General features: G+C 43.2%; 4 protein-coding genes across 4 annotated transcripts; 2 read left to right on the forward strand and 2 right to left on the reverse strand.

The window, feature by feature from the left end:
• Window positions 1-522: 522 nt before the first annotated feature.
• TOT_040000316 (conserved hypothetical protein) lies at window positions 523-1,001 on the forward strand (the record flags this gene model as incomplete). The annotated part of the gene is made up of 3 exons (XM_009693942.1): window positions 523-655; window positions 688-809; window positions 876-1,001. The coding sequence occupies 3 exons, from the start codon at window positions 523-525 to the stop codon at window positions 999-1,001; spliced, it is 381 nt and encodes a 126-aa protein (XP_009692237.1).
• A 149-nt stretch (window positions 1,002-1,150) lies between these two features.
• On the forward strand, window positions 1,151-2,264 carry TOT_040000317 (uncharacterized protein; the record flags this gene model as incomplete). The annotated part of the gene is made up of 4 exons (XM_009693943.1): window positions 1,151-1,412; window positions 1,478-1,724; window positions 1,767-1,981; window positions 2,014-2,264. 4 exons carry the CDS (start codon window positions 1,151-1,153, stop codon window positions 2,262-2,264), a joined length of 975 nt encoding a protein of 324 aa, XP_009692238.1.
• Window positions 2,265-6,124: 3,860 nt separating this feature from the next.
• On the reverse strand, window positions 6,125-10,443 carry TOT_040000319 (SWI/SNF-related chromatin remodelling factor; the record flags this gene model as incomplete). The annotated part of the gene is given in 9 exon segments (XM_009693944.1): window positions 6,125-6,167; window positions 6,176-6,307; window positions 6,551-7,812; window positions 7,993-8,084; window positions 8,159-8,551; window positions 8,814-9,059; window positions 9,219-9,470; window positions 9,534-10,026; window positions 10,348-10,443. Coding segments are annotated over 9 exon segments (3,009 nt in total).
• Window positions 10,444-11,031: 588 nt separating this feature from the next.
• Window positions 11,032-13,058, reverse strand: TOT_040000320 (translation elongation factor 1-alpha; the record flags this gene model as incomplete). Its single annotated transcript, XM_009693945.1, has 4 exons — window positions 11,032-11,166; window positions 11,233-11,528; window positions 11,632-11,986; window positions 12,108-13,058. The coding sequence occupies 4 exons, from the start codon at window positions 13,056-13,058 to the stop codon at window positions 11,032-11,034; spliced, it is 1,737 nt and encodes a 578-aa protein (XP_009692240.1).
• Between the last annotated feature and the right edge of the window lie 193 nt (window positions 13,059-13,251).

Consider the following 13,251-nt stretch of genomic DNA (forward strand, 5'->3'; position numbering starts at 1 on the left):
TAAAATTTCAAAATAGAATAAAAAATGTGTAGTAAAATGTGTGATAATAAAATAACAGTAATATACAAAATTTTATGGAAGGTTGCAACAGAAAGCAGCAGAAATTATTTGACGGCCTGGATTGGAATATAAATAGTAATAATAGGCCCAGATGCCTTAAAATTTTGGTATAATTTAATTAGAACCATTATTGCTCTAAAAACATGCAAAAAATATGAGTCTATAAGGGATAGTGTGTAGTTGGTTGGGTAAAAGTCCCAAATTATTCACCAAGTAGTTGAGAAATCCCATGTTATGAACGTCTTGACACTGAAGTTTAATTTTGGCTTTAAAATTAGCCCGAGAAACGGTCTGGAACCAGCAATTTATTTGTGTGAGGTATTGCTCGATAATTCAACCCCACTCCAAAATATCTTTACGTTCACAGTATATTATCAAGATCCCAAGCCACGACTTTTCAAAGCTCAACGTAATTTTTTATTAACACGCTCTAGAATTTTCTGAACTATATAGAACATAAAGATGGCCTGCTTAATCGTTTTGCCAGCAGCTATTAGCTCTATCTTCTTCTTCATCGCCGGAATCACTGCATTCATCAGAAAGCACTCGCAAAAATCCCTGATTCCAGCTTCAATCTTGGCCGGAGCGTTTAGCGGTATGTTTACAGATTTAATTAATAATTTTTAGCTGCCGTTTATGTTATGGTGATAAAGCCTTATGAGTTCATTGGATACATCATTGCAATTATCACCTCCATTATTGCCTTGATTATTGGCTCTATCATGATATTCATCGGTGGCGATAGGACGGTAAGTTCACATAGCTAAACCTATTGTACAATATGCACTCCAATACCCTTACTCACGTACCTGTAGATTTTAAGAAGAAATATTGCATTTTCCGTATATACTTGCGGCATCTTCTGTACCGCTTTCTACTACGGTATTATCATTAAGATGATTTACACCTTGCCTTCGACTATTATTTACAACAAAAACTAAAATGTCTTTTTTGTAAATATGTAGTTTGAGAATCGACTGAGCAGTAGAAATCTGCCTTAATGTATATGTGACCTCCATTATGTGTTAATTATGTTCAATGTTTTCCATTTAGCGCCTCACATTTCACTCACTTTTCGCCGCTTCACATTATGTATTATTGTCTTTTACTGGCCTCTTCCCTCCTCTCTTACTTCGCATATGTAAAAAATTCAACCTTTCTCTGGAGAATAGACGATTATCTGATTAGCAGCCAGTCTCGTGAATACACTTCGTCTCCAGACATCGGATTCGTTCTCGCTCACCCAGACGACGAATCCATGTTCTTTCTGCCCACTCTCAACGTTTTAAAGACACTCACGGACTCAAGCGACAGATTTAAGCCGCAGCTGCACTTTCTGTATTTATCAAACGGTACACCACGCTTACACGCACTTTCACTTCTACCTACCAACCTTCCACTCAATAATCTTGTTTAGGCGATTACTACAACGATGGCAGTGTTCGTGAGAGTGAGCTTGCTCAGCTGTGTGAGAAGCACAGGTACTCCTGCTCCGTCGTCGACGATTCCAACCTGAGGGACGGCACTGCCCAGTGGGACCCTGAGGCTGCACTCGAGTACATAAGGAACTTCGTCAGCGAGAACAACATTTCAGTTTTGTTTACCTTCGACGCGAAAGGGGTTTCTGGGCACCCAAATCACGTCGGAACACACCACGCCGTAAAGTACCGTCGCTTACTATTTTAGTTTACTAGCATAGACCCTAGATTCATAGACGCGCGCCCTAGACGACAGCCACGTGGACCCGTAGACGAAATCCACGCGCACCCCTGCCTATATAACTCTGTTCTGCTGCACCGACATGTTTCTTTAGGTTGGCTTCCAAAAGCCTCAAGGGCCTCCTCGTGTTCTACTTGCAGTCTTTCAACCTGCTTTGCAAATATTCCAGCTTCCTTTCCGTTTTTCAGCTGCTCTTCAGAAGGTAACTCCTACTCTCTAATTGACCACGCTCAGACACTCCGTCGTTTCATTTTCACCTCTGGGTGTTTTCGGGAATATGCGCATTCACAGGTCGCAGCTGCGGCTCCACGTGCCCTTCTGGAGTCTCTTCTCGTCGTACAGCTACATTAACACGTACTACACCGCGTAGCTGCCTAATCACACGTAATATGTATTTATGCACGTACACGTTGTCTAGCTGGTCGGCTCGGCCACCGCCTGGCGCGAGTCCAGCAATAGCAGTATCTGAGCAACTAGGAAAATAAATAGCATACACCTGCCTGATGTGTACTGGTAAATTTACTGATATTTGTCGCTCGGGTCTTGTACGATTGGCAAAAGCAGCTTACTCATGTGCTGTGCCTGGTATATTGTGCTGAATGACTTAACGTCGACTGGCGCCGGTGTCTGCGTCTGCGGGTCCTGGCGAGCGGGCTCGGGTGCCGGCGTCCTCCGGTCCTGCCGCACTGACGCGGCCCTCGACTGCTCAGCGCGCCGCTCGGAGCGCGGCCTGGTCGCCGGAGTCTCGCGCTCAGGCGTGTCGCGCTCCGCGTTCGGACTCGACTTGAAGAGCGTGTCCAGGTCAGGCTGGTCGGGCAGGAGGCCCACGTTGATCAGCGCCTTCAGAAAGACCGCGTCGCACTGGTCGAGCATGTAGTTGTAGACCGCCTTCAGCTTCGAGTTGTTGTAGAGGCTGTAGTTGACCTCGTTCGGCTTCGTCGAGGCGAGCGTGGCGAGGATTCCGATGGCCGCCTCGAGCTTCTCGCGGCGCTGGCGGTACTCCTTCTTCTCCTCCTCGCCGAGGAACTCGCAGTGGCGGCGCATGTGCGCGTTGCGGAGGCCGCGGCGCTCGTAGCAGAGGCTGCAGTAGCACTTCTTGATGATCTTCCTGTCCTCGCGCGTCTCCTTGTCCGGCACGTCCAGCCTCTCCTCGATCGCGTTATCCTTCCTCACCGAGGCCGAGAGCATGTTCATCGTGTTCGACTTGATGACGTGGTTGAAGTTGTCGATGTCGTTGGTGTTCAGCTGTGCTTGCTTGTGCTTGTGAATTCTGATTTCCAGGTCCAGCTTGACGTACTCGCTCGGGAACGGGCAGGGCGCGGGGTTTTTGTATACGTTGTGCAGCGGGAGTCTGCAGTTTTCGCAGAAGAGCAGCAGCTTGTAGGGCAGGCGCACGTTTGAGAAGTTGAGTCCTCTTCTCTTCACGCGCACGCCCACTGCCCATTCGTCGTCTCTCTCCTCCGTCTCCTCCGCCTCCTCGCTCTTCACTCCCTTGCTCGCCTCTCTTCTCGCTCTCTCCGGCCTCTCCTGGGCCTTCGGGGGCGCGGTCGCGTTATCCTGTTCGTGTGTGGTGGTCGTACTAATGGCGGTCGACGTTGGTTTAGTGGCCGTTTGTGCTGTTGCACTCGTTGTACTGGTGGCCAGTGTTGTACTCGCTGCTGTACTGGTAGCCGGTGTTGTACTAGTGGCGGTTGTTGCAGAACCAGAAACGGTACCTGCCGCACCCGCACCACCAGCAGAAACCGCCTCCCCGGCCGCCCGCTTTGACGGCCGCACTGACGCCTCCGACGCGTTCGCGTTGAGGATGTCGTTGTTGATTCTGGTGCTCAGCTCCTCGATCAGGTTCACCGGGAAGAGGCTCTGGTACAGCTTCCGCAGCCTGTCCTCGAGCGCCTGTTCCTGCGCCTTCATTTCGTCGATCCTGTCCTTTTCCTGCTTGTTGTGCATCGTCTTCATCCTCTTCGTCTCCTTGTAGGAGACCTGCTTGTCCTTGAGCGTGGAGATGAGCTGCGAGCGCAGCTCCTTCTGCTCCTTCTTGTGCTTGTCGCGCTCCTCGCCCGAGAGGCTGCGCTTCTTGCGCTCACTTTCGATCTTGCAGCGCGAGCAGAGGAAGAAGATCCAGTTGGTCGGGTTCGCCGCCATGCCTCTCTGCGTCAGGCTGTAGTAGTACTCGTCGCTCACGTAGTGCCTGCTGTAGTCTGGCGGGAAGCAGTCGTAGCAGAAGGAGGTTGGGCAGTTTGAGCAGTGTATCAGCAGGTTTCCGCACTGCGAGCTTTTTCTGAAGCAGAGGCAGCACTCGTGCCACCTGCAGCTCCACGTCTTCTTAATCGCCGTCAGGTTTTCGCAGACCTTGTGGTAGCTCTTCGGGCACCTGAAGCACTTGACCAGGTCTCCGTAGTCCAGCTCCACCTCCTTGTCGTCCTTGTCCTTGTACACTGCCTTGTGGTTTTTCGATTTTCCGCATAAGAAGCACTTTGACTCGTGCTTCAGTGCTCTCGTTTCCGTTCTCTTGTGCCACACTGTCGGCGTGTATATAAGCGTTGGCTTTTTCTTTTCTCTTCCGCTTCTCCACAGTAGTCCTGCCTTTTCCATTTCCATAACCATTCTTGTTCTCTTTCCGTACTTTTCCGCCCCCTTTTCCTCAGCCTTACTGTCACTGTCGTTTTCTCCTTCATTTTCTCCTTCATTTTCTCCTTCGTTTTCCGCGTTTTCCTCCATTTCCATTGCCACTGGCTCCGGCTCCGGCTTAACGTCTTCTTCGTTGATCAGGTCCTTCATTCTCACGCCTCCTCTCTTCGGCTTATTTTGCGACAGCTCATCGTCCTCCTCTTCGTCCTCCTTCACCAGCTCTATGATCACTCTGTCCTCCTCCTCCACTTCTCCTCCCTTCGTCACTATGATGTCGTCGACCACGTCCTCCGTGTCGTCCAGGTGCTCTGGCGGAACTCTTCTCTTTCTGTCCACTATCTCCTCCAGCTTCAGGTCTACTATGCTTTCGCATTCCGTGTACTGCAGTGCTTTGTTTCCGTGCATCATCATCTTCAGGATTGCTGTGTGTGAGAGCGTTATCACCACGTCCTCTTCCTCCAGCAGCTTCCCTTCGCTCTGCGTGCTTCTCATCGCGTTCCCTTCGTTCTGCGTGTTACTCATCGCATTCCCTTCGTTCTGCGTGCTTCTCATGGCGTTCCCTTCGCTCTGCGTGTTACTCGTTCCGTTTACTCCCCTCCTATCATCATCTCCTACCCTCCTATCATCATCATCATCATCTCCTTCTCGTATCTGCTGCGATTCCTTGTTTTTGTGCAGTATCAGCTTATCTAGTTGCAGCTTCTTTTCTCTTATTAACGCCATTCTCTCCTCCACTGTCCACTCTGATATCAGCTTCCATATGTGCACTGTTCTCTTCTGCCCTATTCTGTGTGCTCTGTCTATTGCTTGCAGGTCTATGAACGGGTTCCAGTCCTCGTCGTACAGCACCACGTGGTTTGCTGCCGTCAGGTTTATTCCCAGCCCTCCTGCTCTCGTACTGATCAGGTACACGAAGTAGTTGCTGTTCGGGTTATTAAACTCTCTGATGTCCAGCTCTCTGATGAGCTTATTTGTGCTTCCGTCCAGGCGCATGTACTTCCATCCTCTGTTGATGCAGTATTTTTCCAACTCGTCCAGGACCAGCTGGAACTGCGTGAACACCAGCACTTTGTGCATCTTCACCTTTGTTTCCTCTTCTTCTCCTTCGCTCTTCTCTTCTCTTCCTACTTCCACCTTCGTTTCCTTTTCTCCTTCTTCTTTTGAGAGTTTCTTCCCTTCACTTTGTTTTTTTTCTTTAGATTCTTCTTCTTTTCTCCTTTCTTCATTACCTTCCCTCTTTTTTACTCCTACTTGCTGTTTTTCTTCTTCAGGTCCTTTTCCATCCTTTACTTCATTTTTATTCTTACTCGACTCATTTCCTTCTTTACTGACGGGTTCTCGACCTGAATCAACTCCTTCATGTTCTCTACCATATTTTTTATCTAATTGTTTATAACCCAAATGCTTCCCTCCTCCTTGTCCTCCATCCACTTTTACCTTTTCTTCTTCTTCTTCTTCTTTCTTTTTCACATTTTTAGAATCCTTTTTTTGTTCTCCGTCTACTTTTTTTTGTACATCCACATCCATTCTTTCTTCCACTTTTTTTTGTTCTCCGTCTACTTTTTTTTGTACATCTATATCCATTTTTTCTTCCACCTTTTTTTTCTCTTCTACTTCTTCTTCTCCACTTGACTCTTCATTCTTTTCTTCCTTTTCCTTATTTTCTTCAAACTCGTCTTCAGATTCTAATATTTTTGTTGTTTTTTTATTTGGATCGTTAACGTAATATGGTATCGTTTCTTCTTCTCTTGGTAATGAATCTACCAACTTTGTGCTTTCAAATCTAAATGTTCTCTTCTTCGTGTTTTTATACTTGTCTTCTTGCTTCAGCGCCTTTTCGTATATTTTCATTGACACGTATGGGCAATTTTGCGATAGGTTTACTTGCTTTATACTTTCACTAAGGTACAAATCCAAACTACTTGTGTTACATGGCACTCTTACAAATTCGTTGTCCAGTTTACTCAGCACTTCTTGTTTCGAGGGCCTCTTCTTCTTCTTCTGCTTATCTTCCTTCTTCCCTCCTGCACTTTCTTTTATTTTTTCATCACTCTTTTCTTCCTTTTCCTCTTCACCGTCTTCTTTTCCTTCTTCATTACTCTGTACTTTATCGAGAGTTGATTTTTCATTATTATCATGGTACATTAGCGTCGTACTGGCCTTGTTACTTGTTTGCGTGGTACCGTTATCTGTACCATCCACTGTCATTCCTTTGTTATTGGTACCATCTAATTCCATTTTTACGTTCTTATCTAGTCCCATGTTACTACTACTTTCCGTTAACTTCACTAATCCCATTTTATTCATTTCATCTCTCTTATGTACACTACTTTCTTCTTCTCTTTCTTCCAAACTCTTCTGAAGTGCCTTTCCTATACTTACCTCTTCCATGTTTCCACTTTTACTAAACTCCTTGTTGCTACTCTGCATTGTTTCCATGAGCTTACTATGCTTATTTTTTTCCGCTACATTGATGCTGCCTTTCATTTCTTCCAAACCACTGCCTTTCATTTCTTTCTCTGTACTCCTTTCCTCTTCGTTTCCACAGCTTTGCAACTTACTTTCATTTTCCTTTTTTACATCTTTATTTTCCGAGCTCTTCTTGTTGCGATCGACCTCTTTCACTCCTACCCTTTCTCTATCCTCTTCCTTCTTTTCCTGTGGGCTGACCTTATTACTCACGCCTCCTTCTGATTCTTCTTTCGCTTCTCCGTTTGTACTCGTTTCACTCTCCTTTTTTACTTGAGGTCCTGTTTCTACTGTTTCTCCTTTTATTACGTTTACTGCGTTTGAGAAATTTACTGCGTTGTGTCCTCCTCCGGTCGAGGTTCCTGCGTTCGGCGTCGTGAAGTGTCTGTACAGTGACTGGTCCAGCGACCTCAGGTGCTGGTTATACTTCTTATAGTAGTCTGGCACCAGTCTACAGTTTTCGTAGTGCAGCTGGCAGAGCAGCTTATCTAGGAACGTCAGCTTCGCTGAGGCGTGTATGTGCGGTTTTCCTGTAAGGTTTTTAAGGTCATTTGCTTCTTCTTCCATTTTTTTTAGTACCTTAGCTTCCTCTTGCTGGAAGAACTCAAAGAGTTTTTCCATCTGTGGCACTCTACTCACTATCCCTCTCGGGTGACCGCACACTATTCTCATCTTTATCACTATTCCCAGTAGCTTCTTTATTGATACATTTTCTTTCATCAGCGACTTTATGTTCATCAGCATTCTATACCATTTTAGCGTTTCGCTACTCAGTGGCAACCATACGTCATGGAACACCTTTTTCGGCAGGCTTATTGCCTCCTCCTTCAGCCTTCTCAACATTATGGTTGACAGCAGTAACTTTATTGCTTCCAGGTCCTGTGTTGTGAACTCCACTTCATCCGTTTGTTGAAACTTTCTTTTAACATTAAATGCCTACAAAAATATTTGCACACATCACTTGTATTTTGAAAATTTTTGTCATTTGCCACTATTAGTTTTAATATGATACTATTAGTTTTAATATGATACTATTAGTTTTAATATTTGCCACTATTAGTTTTCATATTTATTAAATTTGCTTTTTTACTCTATTACATCTCCATACACACTTACCCTTTCCATTATCTCTGAATCTCTAAACAATTCCGGGAACATGAAATTAATCAATGTGAACAACTCTTGCGCGTTATTTTGCAACGGCGTTCCTATTAAATAAATTATTTCCTTCATTATACTATTTCCTCTCACTCGCTACCATTCCTTCTACCTAGTCGCTTACCTGTCAACAACAGTCTCATGTTTGACACTATTCTGTCCATCGAGTGCCTCACTGCTCCCGATTGATTCTTAATCCTGTGTGCTTCGTCTAATATAAGGCACTGCCATCTGGGCACTGTTTCCACGAAGAATCCTTCTTCGCACTTAACTGTTTCATACGTTGTCACAAACAGGTCGTACAGGCCGCTGTATGACAGTCTATCTGACATTGCGTGCTGTCGTTCTGTTTTCGAACCGCATATTTTAATAACTGTTAGGTGTGGCGTGAACCTGTGTATCTCTCGCAGCCAGTTTCCCACTGTGCTCAGCGGTACCACTATCAGATGCGGCCCTTCTATGTTCATCATTTTTAAATAACTTAAAAAGCACAGTGTCTGTATCGTCTTTCCAAGCCCTATTATTTATTTATTTATTTTATTTTATTTATATTTATATTTATTTATTTATTTATTTTATTTATATTTATATTTATTTATTTATTTATTTTATTTATATTTATATTTATTTATTTATTTATTTTATTTATATTTATATTTATTTATTTCATCTCATTTTATTTATTTTTATCAATTTTTTAACTGTTCTTCTTCAATTTCACAACATCATCAACATTCACTTTCTATTTTTACTTTTTCTATATAATATCTATTTCTTACCCATTTCGTCTGCTAGAATTGCTCCTCCTGTTAAAAAGGACTTCAACAACCAATCTACTCCGTCTTCCTGGTGTGGCTTCAGGCTTACTCCTGATCGCATCGGTCTGTTATCTTTAATCCTTCCACTTGGGTAGTATATACTTTTCCTTGCCTTTATCACGAATTTATTTGACTCGATTGATTGCTCCTCTTGTAGCAGCTCCAAATGTGTTTGCACATCCGTATACTTGTTCTTCTTACTCTTAGCTACACACACATTAGCTTCCCAGATGCACTAACTACTGCTGTTTAACTATTCATGTACCTACAGGTACCTTCTCATCTAACTACTCATCTACCTACTCGTACCTACTCATGTACCTAATCTACCATTTAACTACGCCCTAAGGTAATCTAAATACCCACATTTGTTGCTTAAGAATGAACGCATAAGCTGATCCATGATCTTAGGTGTCACGAATGTCGACAATTCTGAGCGGTGTGCTAGTATGAATCTGTTTCTGTAGCGCGTTATGACTCCTCTCCACAGGAGCATACACTTCCTTCTCGTCTTACTGTTTTTCTCTATCTGCGCCACAGTCCACCTCTTGTGCATCTGATTTATAAACGGGTCCTCTCCTCGGCAGCACGGGCACTCCCAGGTGTCCGATATAGTGTCTACAGTGTTTATATTACCGTTTGTTTACTTTCATTTTTTGCTCCTAATATCTTCTCACTCACCTATGTCGAACTCCGGGAGGCAGTCGTAGTGAAACGAGTTTGAACAGAAGTCGCATCCCAGCAGCTTCCCGTGTCTCTGGCACACGTAGCAGATGGACGAGTTGACGTGTTCTGACGCTTCCATGAGTGGGTTTCTTCTGCGCAGGTTAACTCTCTCGAATGCCTCGGGCCTGCACATTGGACAGTACCACTTTTCACTATCTGGTTCCACCTGCAGCTCTAGGCATGACATATGGTAACTGTTTGGGCAGCCATCGCAAAGCAGTAGTACGTCCGACTCGTCTCTGTTACGTTCACGGCATATTTTGCAGCGCTCGTCGTTGACTATTTCGAGCTCCTGGGCGTACTGCACGCACGAGTCGCACGTGTACCCCTCCGCCTCCAGCTCTGCCAGGGTCGTAGGGCCTAGCTGGTGCTCGAGGCACTCCTTGTGGAACGATCTGGGGCAGCTCGTGCCTACGGAATAGGTCAGTTTACGGCAACTCTTCCATGTCTAGTTTCTGTCTACTTACTACTCTACCTAGAACTTACATCTTATTATTATATCGCCGTGTCGATAATCGTCTAGGCAATACTTACACCAACCTCGCTTTGGTGCCATTTATTTTAAATTATTAAAAACAACTCGTCATGTAAATTATATTTACTTTCTTGCTATCGTGTTAAAATTGTGGATAGTGGTTACACATTACTTTGTAGATGTGTAACACCACAAACCGTTTAATTCTTTTATTTCTATTTTTAATCCACCTTAGTTTACAACAAGCTAATAAACTACATTGGGTACACTGTTAAAAAACGAGCAAATTCATACTCCGAACGATGCGTGTTTATATTTTATTTTGTGTTTAAATATATTATATAAATGATGTGAATATCTACGGCTTCTATACTTATTGTTTTTAACCATAGTTTGCGTTTACAGGAGACTTATGTCCTTAAACATCTACTTTCACAGCCTTCCAAGCTTTTCAAGTGTGTCAAATTGGCCATAAAATGTAATCCGTGTACGTGATATCATTTGTATTGATTATACGGTGGCTCTTGGCTAAGACTTGTGCCTATTATGAATTTTTTGTGTTAGAGTGGGGGAGTGCCATTTCTCAGATACGAATGGGGTCAAAATTGCCTATTTCCTGCTCAAAGTTCCCATAATTATGGTTTATTTTCTTTATTTATACCTTCTCTTCTGATCCTCACTGTTTTCTTTTTTTTTAACCCAATGTGTTTTTTATTTCTTTTTATTCACACCACTTTTCTTCTTCAGGTGTGTATTCTTCTTTTTTCTTTTTTTCTTTTATTTTTCTTTATTTATTTTCCACTACTTATTTCTTACCTTTTTCAACATTTTTCAAGCTTAGATCTTTGCTAATTTTCTTTGTTCATGCCTCTTCTTCTGGATTCCTGCTGTCTACACTGATCTGCACTACTATCTGTTTAATGTGTATATTTATTTTGCATTATTACATTACTTCGTTTTACACTGGTTTTTTTTCGTCTACTGGCTTGCTACAACTGCTCCTCCTGCTACGAAATTGCCTGAGCTTCTCACCAGCAGCCTGCTCAGTATTCCGACGTGGCTGTCATAATTTTTTCCCCTCGGCACTCCTTCAGCTCCTTTTCCCACATCATTCTCACCTGTTTCAGCATAATTGTGGAGATCAATGTAATTCTTTCCTTCTTGTTCCTTCGAAAACACGGTTATTAGGTTACTTATGTAACTCGACTCTCTCGATATTGGTTCCACTAATATTTGTGTGTTCGATGCGAATTCCACGTATGCGAACTGTCCTGGTGCTATTGAATACGTCTTCTTACTTCCCATTTTCCTGTCTACTATTTCCATTGACCTTATGTGTGCTGACTGTTTTGAGTATCCTACAAACAGCTCCACGTTTTCTCCGATTGTTAGTTTACTCCTGTTCATCTTATTAAGGTATATGAATCCGTAAAATCCATTTGTCCTCACGATGCTGGAGGTGTTGTTTTTTATTCCTAAATCTTTGTTAACACTGTGCGAGGCTTTAATTACTTTGGCCATTGTTTTCATATCTACGTTTGTAGCTATCTTACTACCATGTAACTAGTGTTAACTAACTTGCGTGCGTGTTTGCGTCCACTATGATTTTTGTTCCTAGCAGGTTTGCTATTTCTGTTCCCTTCATTTCCACCGAGTCGACGAAATCGTTCACGTACGATGTGCTACTGCTCGCCTCATTCACGTCGTTTCCATCACCTACTGTGACGAGTGGTATTGGCAAACTCTGTGCTGAGGTAAACTTAACTTGCACTGAGTTCGGGTGTGAGACCATTTCAATTGGAATCTTCAACTTGCATCCTTCCAAGAAACATGAGCAGTTAACGCTCTTTCCCGACTCCCACAGGTCAAATATGTGACATATGACCTTATCGTACGTCACAACTGGCCTCTTAACGATATCCAGTGAAACAATCTATGCAATTTTTTTAATATTACATATTTAATTTGTTAAATAAACTCATTTGAGACATAACAAAATCAGTAAGCTACCAACTAGCCAACTGGTTAGCACAATAACTGAACTAGCAACTTACTTGTAGTGATTCTATTAGTGAAGGTCCTTTGTACCAACTAAGGTTTGATGATTTTGTAACCAGGTTATCACCGTTGAGTGCTGATACTGGCATGAAAATAAATGTGACTGTCGACTCGTACATCTTCACCAGCTTTGCTATCTCTTTTAGAACCCTGTTGTAGGTCTCCTCTGAATACTGGAACCGGTCTATCTTGTTTATGCATACTATCACGTTCCTTATTCCTAGAGTGTACAACAGGAGCATGTGCTCGCTGAAGTAGGCGCTAAACACCTCTGACTTTAAGACGTCGTTGGAGTCAACGATTATTACTGCGGCGTTTGCAAACACTGCCCCAACCACTAGATTCTGTATGAGATCATGGTGGCCGGGAGTGTCTATCACATTCACCTTAATTGTGTCGTACACGGTGGCATTCTTTACAATTCCGTTGCTTAGTGTGTTGTTTGAGTTATGAATTGTGTGTGCGTTTTTCAGTGATAAGTTGAATTGGCATTTGGTGGGATCTATTGTGATTCCTCGATCCCGCTCGTCCTCACCCTGGTCTAGAATCCAGGAGAGATGCTTTAAGTTTTTGAGTTTTTTGTCCACGCAGTTCGTGAGTGTGAGGAAATGGCCGAGAAGAGTAGACTTTCCTGCATCTACTGCTCCAAGGACAACTACATTTAAAGGGTATCTGTTTGGGGATTTATTGGTGTCGATTACAGCCTTTTTTGGACTACAAAGCGGGAAATTACTGTGAGTTTGACACACTGGCTTTTGGTGTGCAGTTTTGGAAACTATCTCCCTTTTTGGTGTTACATTCAGCTTGACTTGAGTTTTAGAGAATTTGCCATTTTTTTTGGCGTACCCGGAATCCTCGTTTTCAGAGTCCGAGTAATCGTCGCTATAATAATCATCCAAATCATCTTCATCCCATTTTACAGATTTTATTCTCCTCACTGTGGGCATTATGAAGACTGTGGATTTTATCCTTATTTAATTCGAGATTGACAAATAAAAAATTAAAACTTACATCATATACAACAATGTACGTATGTTACATTTAAATTGGCTATATAGTACAGAAGAGAATAAATAAAAAGTGTATCCGTAACCCTATATGTACACATGAATTGACTGACAGTATTTTACATCTGACGAT

The sequence above is a fragment of the Theileria orientalis genome, chromosome 4 (genome assembly GCF_000740895.1).
Source record: "Theileria orientalis strain Shintoku DNA, chromosome 4, complete genome".
In the NCBI taxonomy this organism is placed as follows: domain Eukaryota; phylum Apicomplexa; class Aconoidasida; order Piroplasmida; family Theileriidae; genus Theileria; species Theileria orientalis.